The 16,533-nt window shown below is 45.4% G+C and overlaps 1 protein-coding gene across 1 annotated transcript in view; it reads left to right on the top strand.

The window, feature by feature from the left end:
• The window catches only part of LOC121554278 (neurexin-2-like), a 591,334-nt gene that overhangs the window by 117,311 nt on the left and 457,490 nt on the right, over positions 1 to 16,533 (top strand). Inside the window, exon 2 of the mRNA XM_041867756.2 lies at positions 11,177 to 12,589. Coding sequence (XP_041723690.2) covers positions 11,878 to 12,589 — 712 coding nt within the window. The 5' untranslated portion in view covers positions 11,177 to 11,877. The remainder of the gene's footprint in view (positions 1 to 11,176; positions 12,590 to 16,533) is intronic.

Genomic DNA, 16,533 nt, shown 5'->3' with positions numbered 1-16,533 from the left:
CTGTATGGCTACCAACCTCCCTTGTTCCCTTCTCAGGAGAAGGAGCTCTCAGTGCCTTCTGTTCAGGCCCATATTCGTCGTTGCCACCGGACCTGGCATCGGGCCAGAAAGGCACTCCTTAGAGTTTCGGACCGGTATCAGCTCCAGGCGAATCGTCGCCGGATCCCCGCTCCCACCTACACCATCGGAGATAGGGTCTGGTTGGCCACACGGGATCTTCCTTTACGGACTGAGTCTAGGAAGTTGTTACCGAAGTTCATTGGTCCGTTTGTGGTGGAGAAGGTGATCAATCCAGTGGCAGTTCGACTCAAACTACCGAGGACGCTCAGAGTCCATCCCACCTTTCATGTCTCCTGCCTCAAGCCTGTCTTCCTCAGTCCTCTGTTGCCTCCTCCGCCTCCTCCTCCTCCTCCTCGGATGATCGGAGGTGGTCCTGCCTACACGGTGCGTCGCATCATGGATTCCAGACGGCGGGGCCGGGGTTTCCAGTATCTCGTGGACTGGGAGGGGTATGGTCCTGAAGAGAGGAGTTGGATTCCGCGGCGACAGGTCCTAGATGCTGACCTCATCAGTGATTTCTACCGCCTCCATCCTGGCGCTCCGGGAGGTCCGCCCGGTGGCGTTCGTCGGAGGGGGGTACTGTAACGATCCCGGCAGTCTGAGTCGGGTCCTGTCTGGTGACTAGTTTTTCCTGTTCGTGATCTCCAGTTTCCCGAGGGTTCGGGAACGCTCCGGGGAGCTCTCTTGTTTTCCGCACCTGCATCCCATCAGCAATCTGCACACCTGGTCCTGATCATCACCCTTCTTAGGCTCTGGCCAAACATCCAGTTCCTGCCGGATCGTTAGCCATGAACAGTAGGTTTATCTGAGTATCAGTCCTAGAGCTTCTAGCGTTAGTTTTGTTGTTTTGTACCTTGTTGGTTTATTGTTGACTTACCTCCGTTTTTGTTCCATCTCCAGTCACTCGTCCGGAACCCTCACCCTACCTCTGCCTGATGGTCGGCGGCTGCCGAGCCATCATTGGACCAACAACTGCACCCTCAACAACTCATCCACGCCGCCCGCTCTGTTCCCTGGATTATCCTGCACCTTTTTGAATCTGTAATAAACCCTCACCTTCGTTCAACTCTCCTTGTCCTGGTCTGCTTCTGGGTTCTGTCTGAGGGAACCGTGACAACTATTTTACACCTAGGGTTACTATACATGATTTTAACCCAATTTATAAGAGGTTGTCCAAAATTGAAATGCTCCAGGCATTTATATCTAAACCCCAGTCGTACTTTATCATATGCCTTTTCGAAGTCTGCTATGAATAGTAGGCCTGGTTTCCCAGATGTTTCATAGTGTTCTACTGTTTCCAGTACTTGCCTTATATTATCTCCAATGTATCGGCCATTTAAAAAACCTGTCTGATTAGAATGAATAATGTCCGACAATACCTTTTTTATTCTATGCGCTATACATTTTGCTAGAATTTTGCATCACAACACTGAAGTGTAAGGGGCTTCCAATTTTTTTAATGGACTGGATCTTTATGCCCTCACTTCCCTGTGTTCCCTTGCTCAGTTATCTCTGCTAGTTCCTTAATGTCAAGCAGTATGTATCAGTCTCGGATCACGTGACGGAGTTACAGGTACTCGAGAAGTGTTCTCCCTGTGTCATTGTGTTTTTCTAGTCAGAGTTAGTATTTCATATTGTTTGCTGTCAGCCTGTTTTTTTGGAGACCTATGTGCTCCTCATTTGTTTTCGTGAATAGTTCGTTGTTTTGTATCCTGGCTTTTGGACCACCAGTAGAGATAATTTTTTCACCATCCTTGCCTGCTGCCTACTGTCTATCCTGCACCGCACCTGGGTCACACCTCACACCAACCCTTACAGGAAGGTATACCAGTTTCATTTGAGGACCAGGATGTTGACAACTGTGCCATACAGATTGCTAAATATTTTTTATGTACCGATTCCATGGCACAGAGTGTATGAATTGATATATAAAACAACGCAAGATTCAAGACTTTGTGCTTTTCAGCTAAAATTATTAAACAGAATTTTTGCCACCAACAAAATGTTCAATATTTCAGGCATACAATCATCACAGCTCTGCAGATTTTGCTGTGAGGATACAGAATCAATAGACCATTTGTTCTGTTATTGCCCTCAGGTAGCCTGTTTCTGGTCTCATGTTCTGAAATGGCTGAAAAGTATCATATTAATCTAAAATATACCCTAGAAATAGCATTGTTGGGAGATCTGCAGAGACCTGGTAAGTCAATTACTAATATACTAATACTCTTAATAAAAGTATTTATCTTCAACTCGCAATCTGTGTATTCTATTCGTTTAGATTCAAATTGTATGTTAAACATCACAGCATAGTTGAAAGATATATAAGGCGCGTAGAAATCTGAAGAGGGTGACTGGCAGAGATAGGTGGGATGGGCTGAGGGTAACTGAGCAGTGGAGGCTGCTGATGGGAGGAAGGCTCATAATAATGGCTGGAATGGAGCAAATGGAATGGCAGTGTTTGTGTATGCATGTGTACGCACATACAAACACCTACGTGGCATCAGCCTCAGGCAAATAGGCATTGGATGTAACAGCGTTTCCCCACAGTGTCATTCAAACTTACTTTTTTAAACTTTATTTTTAACTTTTATCTTTGGCCGTCAGCCATTATTATGAGCCTTCCTCCCCTCTGCAGCCACCACCACTCATTTTCCCTCAGCCCATCCCACCTATCTGTGCTAGCCACCCTCTTCGGATTTCTACGTGCCATATATCTTTCAACTGTATTTGATACCATTCCACCCTTTCCGCTCCAGCCATTACCACGAGCCTGTCCTCCCCAATTAAGGTACCACCAACCTCCTGTGAAACTGAGGGTTGGGATATGGAACTGGAGACAAGTGGGAGTGGAGTTGCTGGGTGGGGGATAGATTGACGGCCAAGTTTAAAATAAAGTTTAAAAAAGTAAGTTTGAATGACACTGAGGGGAAACGCTGCTACCTCCATCCTATCTGCCTTTCTAGGGAGTTTTACCTAACCACCGTGCTACATCTGCATTGCTTGCTGTTTGAGGTTTTAGGCTGGGTTTCTGTATAGCACTTTGTGACATCTGCTGATGTAAAAAGGGCTTTATAAATAACATTTGATTGATTGATGCCGTGCAGGTGCTTGTACGCTCGGACACATGCATACACACACACTCCCATTCAAACGCACACATGTGCACACACACACACGTAAATAGTGCCAGACATGCACTCAAACGCATACAGTCGGACTTGATTTTTGTTGTCCTTGATGTCTTTTGTTTTTGCATTGTTGTTTTCTGTTTTCTTTTGTAGTTCTCTTTTTTCTCTTTTGTTCACTTTGTTGGTTCATCTCAGGGAACTGTAGGGTATCTTGGATTGTTGGTGGCCTGGAGGTAGGGAGCTTGGGCCAGTGGCCGATAGGTCCTGATTTGACTTGGTAGGAGATCTGTCGACGTGCCCTTGGGCAGGGTGCTTGACCCTGGTTGCTCCTGTGGGTCGCTCTGGATGGGAGTCTGCTAAATGTTGGGAGTCTGAAATGGAAATGTTGAGCGGCTTCACTGCAGGTAGATTGTATGTTTTAATATTCTATAAAAAATATAAATATATATTTTTTTAAACGCTGAATATGACCGGTGTCAGTGAACATAGGTCAAAATAGTAATAGTTAGTCACAAACACTCTAGATAACATGTAAACAGCCTAACCAGCTCTGCTAGGGCGAATCAAATAGTCAGAGTGAGGTGATCTCTCATTTGTGTATGGAAGTAGCAAGCTAGCCAACTTTAGCCAGTTAGCTTGGGTGCTTGATTGGGACAAGCATGCATTGGCAGGCAAGCTGCAGAAGGACGAGCAGGCTACAATTTCCCATCATGTATCAGTGCAATTGTGACTGCCAACTAGCTGAAAAAGTCTGAGAGGGTTTATCTAATGTTTTTTCGTTAGATTTGAGCTCATCTTGCTCTGGCTAGCATTAGTTGTTGATCTTGTTGTTGTTGATGTGCATAACTGAGGGAGAGAGAGCCTACCTTTTCCTGGTTGTTTGATCAATAGGAATGTAAAGTTCCCAAATGTAAGAGGACCTGTAGTATTTACATATTTGCAGATATCCATTCAGGTGTATTTTGTGGCTTTTGGCGAATGTGTTCTAATGCTCTAAAGTTGCGCTGTTGCAACTACCTGGTAACACACAGTTCAAAGTAAATAATGTAGCTCTGAATGGCTATGACACACAGTCTGCGTAGACTCCAGTCCTGGACGAGACATATGTTTTTATTAGGTTTATTTACTGCAGTGTCTATAAATTTTTCAAATGCACGGCCGCTTTCCCACTCTATATTGCTATAGAATTTTCCCAAATGCCTTACTATACGTAATTCCCCAAAATTTAAAAGATGTATCAAAACGTGAAAATGACCATATCTAAGTGCTTGCTTGTCAGATTATTTTTTTTAAGTGTCATATTCCTCCTGCGAGTGTATATGAACAGATTTTTAATAAGATTTGATGTTGCTAAAATGCTGTCAGTTCCATTTTAAGTGTGTGTGTGTTTGCATTTGTGTGTGTGCGTCCTTGGTGGGACGCTTGGTGTTTTAGTAGAGCATTGCTCTCCACTTAAAATAGCCTTCTCATGGCTTCCTCTACCATACAACAGAAGGTCTCTGCGAAGAACCACCAAGCTTCCATAGCCAGGCGTGAGGTCTCTCCATCGATTGTGCACAGAAACTCAGAGCTACAAGAGCGCTCAAACCTGGAGTGACTTGTGTCAGCAGAACTAAGTGATGTGGCTGGGCTTGTCTGTGGTGGGGGGAGAGGGAGGAGGTAGGGGGGCTGTGATGATCCCTAGTCGACTAGGGAGCACCGGGATAAGTGGGACTTGCAGGGAATTAATGGGAATGTAACAAAGCATTCAGGTAGTAAGTGCTGGGTATTGATGAGCTTAAAGGGGATATCATCAAGACATTGCTCTCTTTTTTTCTCTCTTGTTCACTCTCAAAGACACAAACAGACAAAATAGGAAACACACATGCATGCCAAGGTACTTCCTATAAAAGATAACTAACAATTAAGTATATTTCCGTATCAAAAGTAAATCCCCCGCTGTAAAGGGGAGCACGGGGGAACATTGTGTTGTGAAGCCCATAATGACTTAACTGACTGCTCTATTTTGCTCTTATGAAGAGTTGCTAATAGAACAGATCAGCAATTTAGCCCGTCGTTAGCATTAGCAAAGTGGCTTCAACACAACACAATGTCCCCCCTTTACGGCTGATCAAAGAGCTAGTCGCCTGATCCAAAGAGGAGCAGCTAGGAGAAAAGGCCTTGCCCGGCTCTGTACGATTCTGTACTAGGGATGTAACCAATTGAAAACATTTCTTAACGTTTAAACAGCGATTTTTAAATAATTTTTCCGGTTTCATTAAAACGATAAAAATTCATAGAATTCCATGTGAATTCACAATGCAGCTGCACTTCTGCCAGCAACAGTCTGGGTCGCACGGTGCGCAACTTTCAGATGCACCTGTACTACCATTACTGTACCTCAATTCCACCTCGCAAAGTTTGCATTTCCATCTCATATACCTTCTCAAAGTATTGTCATACAGGACTACACTGTTGTCGCTTGTCTTTCTCTGCCATTTTTCTAACTGTTTACGACGATGGCGTCGTAGTGGTAAAGAGTCGACTCCAAAATAATTGATTCCTTGACTTCTTGCACGTTGACTCCCAGTGTCGACTCCTATTTGTCAAGATTTGATCCCGCTAGGAATCGACTCCTAAGATACAGTATTTTTTGGAACGAAGGAGTTTGATTAGTTGCCTAGTCAGAACCTTGCACTAGGTCTAATTTCTTGGCTTTTAATGTCTCACAACTTCAGTAAAGCAGGGCATATCTTCAATGAATAGACTAGGATATTGAGATGAGCTAGATGCAACAATTTGCTCTCACACAGTCACACACAGTATTTGCGCATGTGCACGGGTTCGCTTCACGCTGTTCACATGGTGGAAGCCAGGGCACCAAAACTGAGGAGAAGTTGAGCCTTGCGCTTCAACACAACTTTCCCCAGGCCTTTATAGCCTATCATCTAATTGGGCTATGACATGGAAAATAATATGTTTTGTGATAACTGCACTGTGATTTTAATTCTGTGGGGGGAAAACACACAGTTTTTGAGTTAGGGATTTTTGTTAAAGTAAGGATCCTAATTTCATTTAAATGTAATAACGTTTAAACGTTCACACCCCTACTCTATACTAACTCATGCCTTGCACTGCCGAATCGTACTGACTGAGGCACTGTGCCATATATTGTTTGCTTTCCGATTTTGGCATCCACAGTTTCTTTCACTCCTCTCCCTCTTACTGTTTTGAAATCCCACTATTTCTGTCTGACTGTCTGTCTCTTTCTTCCCTCTTTATTCATTTCGCTCTCCCTCATCTTGTTTCCTCCCTCTATGTTGCTATATCTACCCCTTTCTCTCTCCCCCTATTACTATTATACTCTCTATATCCCTCCCTCCCTCCCCCTCTCTCTCCCAATCCCCTTCCTCCCTCCCTCTCTTTCTCAGTGTTTATCACTCTCCCTCCCTCTCCCTCTTTCCTCTCATCTCTCTCCCCCTCCCCCCTTTCTCCCTCCCTCCATCTCTACCCCTTCTTGCTCACTCTTTCCTCGCTCTCGCTCTCTCCCTCGCTCTCTCTCTCGCTCTCTCTCTCGATCTCTCTCTCGCTCTCTCCCTCGCTCTCTCTTTCACTCACTCGCTCTCTCGCTCTTTTCACATTGAGGAATATTAAGAGTGCGTCTGCATGGATCTGTGGTTAATTAGCACCCAGCAGCACCAGACTGCCTGACGGAAGAGACACCGCCACACATCTCAGGAGCAGAGATTTATAGCCCCAGCCTCGCTAGGATGCCAAGCGCTTCAGTGTGTGTCATAAAGAGCGAGAGATTGGTATTTTAGCATATCATTAACTAAGCCTTAGTATATTTCAGAAAGGAAACACACGTGTATGTTTAACCATTTATTATAAAAGATTACAATGCATTGTCTTGGCGTTATGCTCTGCTCCTTCAGTGTAGCTCACTGCCAGAGCCAAGCATCATATAAAGATGATACAATAACTACAGGCAGTGAACACGATATGCGATATCAAATCCCCTGAAGGAAGAAACACAGAACCCAGACAGGTGAAGGCTGGGGTGGTGGTGGGATATCAAAAATGGCAAGCATAGCGTGTAACTGCTAGTTACAGCAGCAATGGCAGCAAGAGACACCAGCGTTATGCGTGCGCGTGACATCCGGAATTGAGGAAGCCATGTGCAGAACTGGTCGTCTTAAATAGACTGCATGTAAGCAGAGTGTGAATTTAATTGGTGTAATATCCGCTGATGCGATCAGCAGATGCCACCGCACTCGGGTTTCCCTTCTGAACCGGCTTCGCTTTATATACGTTTTTGTTTGCATGTGTTTGTGTATGTGTGTGTCTCAAGTGAGATGGAAACATGCGGTATAGTATCCTTACAAACGATAACCAAAACCACTGCCATAAGTAAAACAACCACAGAACACTATTCTGCCAACACCTTGACCCTCTTCAGCGAGAGATACACAGCTTTGATACCATTGAGATAAAAAAAGATTCTGCAGGGTTTTGGAAAGAGCCTGGAGGAGTTTAACCCTGCTGGAACCCCATGAAACACTACTGTCTGCTTCCAAACCCTGAACCAGGGGATAAAGAAAAGACAGAAAGCAACACCAGTGGAAGTACTTTTTTCCACTAGCTCTGTCGAGGCTTTCGATGCGATGATGTGAATGTAATGGGGTCAGAGTTCGCTTCACGTGTTGCCAAGGCATGGTTCGGCTGAGGAAAAGGGGTCAGGGGTCAGGGGACGTGCGTAGATTGCCGTAGCCTCTTGTTCTGTTTCAGCTTGCTTTGGGCTAGATGGTTTGGCTCGGAGAGCCAAAAAACACAGCGGGTGAGAAAGTATCAACCCATGGTTCTTGAGGAATAGGAACATCCAAATGGATGTCCTGCTGGCAGTCAGAAAAGTGTTTTGGAGAAAATGCAAAACATCAGGCCTCCTTTAGTGCCGTGGATTGAAAAACAGACCCACTGCTGTATAGGGATTTCACCCCCAAAACATTTCTTTATGTCTCTCAAACACACATAGACACACATACACACACACACACCCTTTGGGCTTTAGTGTTTCTCCTGAGGCTTGTTATTCCTCTCTGTCCTTGGGATTTGAGACTATCACCAGGCAGCCTGTGCAGAGCTCCTAATAACCATAAGATAGAGTACACTTTTATTCATACAAAACAGAAAGCCCCTACCAAAATAATACAGCACAATCAGGAGATGTTCCCTCTTTACATAACACCATGCAGAGATTCCCAGACAGTAAAAAAACAACTTAATGAATAAATGCAAATAAATGCAAAGAGGAAGGAATATTCCAATTCTAGTTACCCATCTGGGACACAGAGTATACATAACACTTCATTAAAATAAATAATCCCCACTGTCAATTATATAAACACACCATTTTTCAATTGTAATTGCAATTGCAACAAACTAATCACAATGGTTTGTAATATCAGCTGTTTCTCAAAGTATACAGTGTGTCATAATAAAGTGATTTCATTAAGGTCAGATTTTGCCAATGATAATAGCATTTTATCTTAAATATAGATATGCATTTTCAGAGATGCATCTTCCTCCTTCCTAAGAGGGCCTGTGCTGTGTCTCTCTCCCTTGCCATCGGTTCTTATTAGAAGTCACAGCTCCATAATCTGCACTGGAACTGTCCATATATCAATAATGCTTTGATCTATGGATGTTATTATACAGGGCTTAATTTATGGGGAAGTGTGTGAGAGCAGTGGATCTTATGCAAACACGCAGTTAGCATTGGCTCCCATCCATAAGTAACTAAAATAAATCAGCCATCTCTCTCTCTCTCTCTCTCTCTCTCTCTCTCTCTCTCTCTCTCTCTCTCTCTGTACCTCTCTCTCACTCTCTGTCCCTCCCTCTTTCTCTCCCTTCTTCTCTTTCCCTCTTCCTCTCTCTCTCTCTCTTTCTCCTCAAGGCATGACACACTGGCGCGTGTAAACATTCCTTCCAGAAATATCGCCCTTTTCTCCCTCTCTCTCTCTTTCATATGCTCGCTCTCTCTTTCTCTCTCTCTCTCTCTCTCTCTCTCTCTCTCTCTCTCTCTCTCTCTCTCTCTCTCTCTCTCTCTCTCTCTCTCTCTCTGTTTTTCTCTCTCTGTCACAGGCATTCTACAGTATCTCTCTCTCTCTCTGTCCCTCTCTCTCTCTGGCTCAGGGATAGTGTCATCATTGGTTGTCATTCTGAAGTCAGGCAGTCAAGCACGGCAGCCTGAGCGAGTATGATCAGGGGCAAGCAGGGGTTTAATTGTGAACTGTCTGCGATGGAAATTAAATCTCACTTGCGAAATAATGGAAATGGATTAGGCCAGGGCCAAGGGTCAAGAGTGGCTATCCTGGCAGCAATTGACTCCACGCCATGGCACACTGCTGAAGAGTAGACTTAATATGATGCTTGTGTGTGTGTATGTGCACAGTTCAGTGGAGACCATAAAGCCTACATATAAACACGGTTGGTTTTCTATAGCACGTGCATGTCATGCAATGATTGAAAGCCTTATTGCTCACTGATTGAAAATGAAGTTATGGATTTACAGTAAGTGTTCAATGCTATGGAGCTTTATGCCCTGTGTTTAGGAGCAATTGTACTTGGCAGTCAAGGATGGAGTGAGGCATTTTGATTGGCTGTTGATATATACCCGGTAGGCTACTAGTAAATCATGCACATGAATGTTGAACTTCATACCAGACATATTCACATATTTCTCATTCTAGTCTAGACTTCCAACAGAGAAATCACCAGTAGGGAATTGCATGTATAGAACATTCAGTCTAGTAGTCGATGTCTCTGAGGAAATGCATTTCCTCTACAAAGCAGATCGCCAAATGAACTCCATTTACAATATCAATGCTTATTTTTCATAAACTTTTACTACTATACTGAACAAAAATATAAACGCAACATGCAACAATTTCAACGATTTTACTGAGTTACAGTTCATATAAGGAAATCAGTCAATTGAAATAAATTAATTAGGCCCTACTCTATGGATTTCACATGACTGGGCAGGGGCACAGCCATGGATGGGGCTGGGAGGGCATAGGCCCGCCCACTTGGGAGCCAGCTCCACCCACTGAGGAGCCAGGCCCACCCACTGGGGAGCCAGGCCCAGCCAATCAGAATGAGTTTTTCCCCAGAAAAAGGCTTTATTACAGACAGAAATACTCCTCAGCTTCATCAGCTGTCCGGGTGGCTGGTCTCAGATGATCCCGCAGGTGAAGAAGCCGGATGTGGAGATTCTGGGCTGGCGTAGTTTCATGTGGTCTGCAGTTGTGAGGTCGGTTGGACGTACAGCCAAATTCTCTAAAATGACGTTGGAGGTGGCTTATGGTAGAGAAATGAACATTAAATTACCTGGCAACAGCTCTGGTGGACATTCCTGCAGTCAGCATGTCAATTGCACGCTCCCTCAAAACTTGAGACATCTGTGGCATTGTGTTGTGTGACTAACTGCACATTTTAGAGTGGCCTTTTATTGTCCCTAGCACAAGGTGCACCTGTGTAATGATCATGCTGTTTAATCAGCTTCTTGATATTCCACACATGTCAGGTGGATGGACTATATTGGCAAAGTAGTAATGGTAAAGAACAGGGATGTAAACAAATGTGTGCACAAAATTTGAGAGAAATAAGCTTTTTGTGCATATGGAACATTTCTGGGATCTTTTATTTCAGCTCATGAAACATGGGACCAACACTTTAAATGTTGCAATTATATATTTTGTTCAGTATACATATACTGTTACTACTACTTCTACTACTATAATAAACCCATATGGATGCATGTGTGTCAGACTGTATTGGAACCAGGTTCTCCTGTGTGCCACAAGACTAGGCATTTGCTAATGGAAATCTTCAGGTCTCGTGCAAGGTTACTCATCACGTGAGTGTGGTTCACGAAAGCACCCCTGTTAAACAAAGCACCAGGTTTACATGTGGTCTGATAAGGTTTCTCTGTCTGTTTCTTTCAGATCCCTGAATGTGGGGACAATGAGGGGACCCAGACCAGCCTAAGCTGTGGTGGACCAACTGGAGGCTTCAGGAGAGGAAGGGGTTGATGCAATTGGAGCCATGAACGTACCCTGCTGTCCATGTAACACCAGACAGCTCTGACACACTCCTCCTCAGTGCTCTCTCTTCCTCCCCTTTTTCCCCCTTTCCCGAAAACTAAATCTATAAATCTATAAACACGCACAGACAGAGAGTATCTCTTGCCACAAAATTGACTTCGTTTTCCTAAAAAGCTACATCTGGATTCCAAGGACTGGGATTTCTATTTGGAATAAGGAGTTGAGTTGAGGGACGGAACGAAATTCCCCCTGCCAGTCCACTGTCCTCATTTTTCCCTGTGAGTCCCAGAGGCACCAACCAATGGAGAGACGGAGAAGAGAGTCAGGATAAAACAGCAGAGAAATAGAGCAAATTCAGAGAGAACTACTGAATCGGCAGGATTGGAATCTGGAATTGGGTCCTGTGAGGGTTTTGCTTCTCCCACACTTTCCCCAGCCTAGAGGACTCTCCTTAGCGAGAACCAGACATATCAACCATTGTTTACACTTAACATACAAAAACGACAACGACAGCTGCAACTACGCTAGGCCGAGCTACGTCCCTGTGTGGAGGATTTGAACCAATAGGAAGACGATAAGGATTTAGGATTGAGATCGCAACCATGACGAGGGGGTTGAGGTTTCCCGCTTTGCCCATGTGGCCCCTGGCGTTCCTCAGTCTGCTGGTGACGACCCGGGCGCTGGAGTTCGGCGGGGCCCCCGGCCAGTGGGCCCGCTACGGGCGTTGGGAGGCGGGCTCGGTGGGCGAGCTGAGCTTCAGTCTGAAGACCAATATCAGCAAGGCCCTGGTGCTCTACCTGGACGACGGCGGCAACTGCGACTTCATGGAGCTCCTAATCGCCGGCGGGCGCCTCCAGCTGCGCTTCGCCATCCACTGCGCCGAACCCGCCACCTTACATATGGAAACCCGGGTCAACGACGACCGCTGGCACATGGTGCTCCTCACACGCAACTTCCGCGAGACCCTGCTGATGGTGGATGGCGAGACCAAGGTGGCGGAGGTCAAGTCCAAGCGGAAGGAGATGGCGGTGGTCAGCGACCTGTTCGTGGGTGGCATCCCGCCTGACGTGCGCCTCTCAGCCCTTACGTCCAGCACGGTGAAGTACGAGCCCCCATTCCTGGGCCTGATCTCCAACCTGAAGGTGGGCGAGATGCCCCCTACCCTGCTCAACAGCCAGGGCATCCAGAGTGACCTAGAGTTTCTGTGCACCAAGCAGAACCCCTGCCTCAACGGAGGCTTCTGCTCCATCCAGTATGGCGAGGTGCACTGCGACTGCACACACACCCGCTACAAGGGGAAGTACTGCAAGGAAGGTGAGACCATGACCTGGCTAACTAGCTAATACCCTTTTTTCTAATGCTGCTTTTTAGCATGGTTCCAGCAACTGTGGTGAATGCATAACCAGGACAGCTCAGTCCATGTTGGTTTGGTTTGGTTTGGCTCAGCTTGGCTCAGTAGTAGGAAAAACCCTTAGCATAATATAGGTAAGAGACAAGCTTGCTAACTCACTTCTTCAAAGCAGAGCAAAGCAAGCAAGCCCCCAGTGCTAATGTGTATGTATTATTCTAATGTAATCTTGCCTTTGACCTTTGGAAGGATCCCATACTACACTCTTAGAAAAAGAGCTGGGCTGTCTCCATAGGAGAACCAAGAACCCTTTTGGGTTATGTAGAACCCTCTGTGGAAAGGGTTCTAGATGGAACCCAAAAAAGTTTCTGCCTGGAACCAAAAAGGTTCTACCTGGAACCAAAAAGGGTTCTTCAAAGGGTTCTCATGTTACATTTACATTTTAGTCGTTTAGCAGACGCTCTAATACAGCTAGGTGGGACAACCACATATCACAGGCATAGAAAGTACATTTTCCCTCAATGCAAGTGCATTGGTGAGGAGGATTATTTAAGATACTGTTTGAAGAGGTAGGGTTTCAGATGTTTTCGGAAGATGGGCAGGGACTCTGCTGTTCTAGCTTCAGGTGGAAGCAGGTTCCACCATTGGGGTGCCAGGAGAGAGAAAAGCTTGGACTGGGCTGAGCGGGAGCTGCCCTCCCTTAGGGATGGGAAGACCAAGCGCAATGTTCCCTCAACTTTTTTTCATCACTCAGCAAATTTCTGGTCTGCTGAGCACAGATTCTGTGCAACTTCTGATGCGCGTTGACTGTAAACACTGAGGTTGTACCCACTTTAAGTTAGTTTTAGCAGTGGTCAAGTAGGCTACTGTGGCTACTTGATCATAATATAGGCCTACCAGAGTTGCCTACCATCAAAAACAATGGAAAAAATACATCCCATAACATTTTAACATGGAAATAGCTGTTCCATCGTTCAGCCTACAGTAGCAGCCAACGTGTGGTGTTCAATGTAGGCCTACGACTTTTGAAAAAAACATGTAGGGCTTGACATTAACATGTTTATCCACTTGTCCTTCAGACAAGGAGGTGACTGAAAATGTTGTGTTTGATGCAAGGAACCACTTTACAAAATAAAATGAATCATTATTCCCATACCATTATTACAGAGAATCAGACAAATTATGCTACCCTCTGCCTATTGGCTACTTAGGTTATTTAAGCCTGTCTCAAAATACAACACTGCCCATTTAAGACAAAAAAAAGCTCTTTACCTGACTTGCTTTCCAAAGATGTCTAGAAATGCAAACGTATTGTGCTCTTGTAGTAAGCAATCACTCCCCCATTGCTGACTACAAATGATCTACAGTGCATTCGGAAAATATTCAGACCCCTTGACTTTTTCCACAATTGATACAATTGTTTTTTTCCTCCTCAATCTACACACAATACCCTATAATGATACAGCAAAAACATGTTTTTAGAAATTTTAGCAAATGTATTAAAAATAAAAAGACAGAAGCGACTCTTCAGTAAAAGGCACATGGCAGCCCGCTTGGAGTTTGCCAAAAGGCACCTAAAGGACTGTCAGACCATGAGAAACAAGATTCTCTGGTCTGATGAAACAAGTAACTCTTTGGCCTGAATGCCAAGCGTCACGTCTGGAGGAAACCTGGCACCATCCCTACGGTGAAGCATGGTGGTGGCAGCATCATGCTGTGGGGATGTTTTTCAGCGGCAGGGACTGTGAGACTAGTCAGGATCGAGGGAAAGATGAACGGAGCAAAGTACAGAGAGATCCTTGATGAAAACCTGCTCCAGAGAGCTCAGGACCTCAGACTGGGGCGAAGGTTCACCTTCCAACAGGACAACAACCCTAAGCACACAGCCAAGACAACGCAGGAGTGGCTTCGGGAAAAGTCTCTGAATGTCCTTGAGTGGCCCAGCCAGAGCACGTACTTGAACCCGATCGAACGTCTCTGGAGAGACCTGAAAATGGCTGTGCTGCGACGCTCCCCATCCAACCTGACAGAGCTTGAGAGGATCTGCAGAGAAGAATGGGGGAAACTGCATAGTTCGTTTTGTTTTGGTATGTTGCATTAAATATTGAGTGTTGATTCGATCACAATTCCCACAGTAAAGCGAAACGTTGATAGTGTTAACCAACAGGGAAAACTCTAGAAAGTTGAGTGAAGTTCAATCTCGTGCTTTTCTGGGCACGCTGATATTTCTTCTGAGCGGCAGTCCCAGGGGAGCTTAGAGGGAACATTGGCCAAGAGACCTGAGGTGGCAGATCGGAGTTCTTGGGTTGAGGTGTAGGGTTTGAGCATAGCCTGAAGTTTGGGAGGGGCAGTTCCTCTTCCATAGGTAAGCACCATGGTCTTGTAGTGGATGCGAGCTTCGACTGGAAGCCAGTGGAGTGTGCGGAGGAGCGGGGTGACATGAGAGATCTTGGGAAGGTTGACAACCAGGTGGGCTGCAGTATTCTGGATAAGTTGCAGGGGTTTGATGGCACAAGCGGGGAGCCCAGCCAACAGCGAGTTGCAGTAGTCCAGACGGGAGAGGACAAGTGCCTGGATTAGGACCTGCGCCGCTTGCTGTGTAAGGTAGGGTCGTAGTCAGATGTTGTAGAGCACAAACATGCAGGAGCGAGTCACTGCTTTGATGTTTGCAGAGAACGACAGGGTGCCGAGTGACTTGGTGTATAGAGAGAAGAGCAGAACGCCTAGAACCGAGCTCTGGGGGACACCAGTAGTGAGAGTACGTGGTGCAGACACAGATCCTCTCCACGTCACCTGGTAGAAGCGATCTATGGGGACAGCCATAGAACCCTTTTAGGTTCTATATACTGTAGCAACCTTTTTCTCTATGAGTGGAAGCTAGTGACTCACACTTTGAGAGCAGGCCCGTGTGTGATGTCTATATTGTGGGAGAATGAGTTGGGGAATGTAGGACATTCTTCTCTTGGCACAGACAGAGATGAGAGTGATAAATGAACAGAAACAGATGGAATGGAGGTTCTCATCCTTTTGATCTCTGGAGAAGGAGGTTGGGGAAACATGATGGAGGTGCACGATACAGACTGTTGCTGCTATTTCTCTGGCAAAGTTCCCCTCTTTTATCTGTTAAAGGAGACAGGGTTGATTGTGGCATTTGATTTATAAATTGTATTTCATAAATTATAAGGTATATTTTTGGGCATGTTATGCTTTATTCGATAGAGGAGAGACAGATAGAGTTTTTGCTGAAATAGCAGTGGGCCAGATTTGAACCCATGTTGCAGCAGTCTATGTGTTCCTGAGGCAGCGGTTAAGACTGCTAGACCACCGTAGGCCACAAGATTAGAAGGGTTTTGGATGTTGGTGTTGTAATGTATGGCCTATATTTGAGATTAGTAAAGCTATGCATATTAAAATGGCAGAATGTAAGAAGCAAAGCTAAATGTTTACAATTAGCCCCCTTCCTTTTCCCCCTCTCTCTTACCCAATCTCTCCATCGCTTCTCCCTCTCCTCCGTCCACCAAATGTATTTTTTCCCCCTCTGTTGCTCTCTGCGCTCACCACCATTTGCTTTTGGAATCTGTTCCTCTCCTGTCAGCTTATGTCAAACTCTGTTGACTGTAAATCTCTGCCACTCCTATCTCTGACACATCTCATCTCCTGATTTATCTGTGTTTTCCCTCTCCTCTGTTCTCTCTGTTTCTCTTCTCTCTCTCTCTGTTCATCCTGCAGCGTTTCCTCTACCCACCTGATATCTCTTCTTTTTCTTCAGGCTATCTCTGCTCTCCATCTATCTCATCCCCCACCCCTTCTATCTTTCTCTCTCACTCATTCTCTCACTCCCACCACTTATCTTTTCCTCACCTTTACCCGCTGTCAGCATTTCCAGATCCCCCCATTCCCCTATCACTCT

This window comes from Coregonus clupeaformis, chromosome 39, assembly GCF_020615455.1.
Source record: "Coregonus clupeaformis isolate EN_2021a chromosome 39, ASM2061545v1, whole genome shotgun sequence".
NCBI lineage: Eukaryota > Metazoa > Chordata > Actinopteri > Salmoniformes > Salmonidae > Coregonus > Coregonus clupeaformis.
This window is presented reverse-complemented; position numbering and strand designations above follow the sequence as displayed.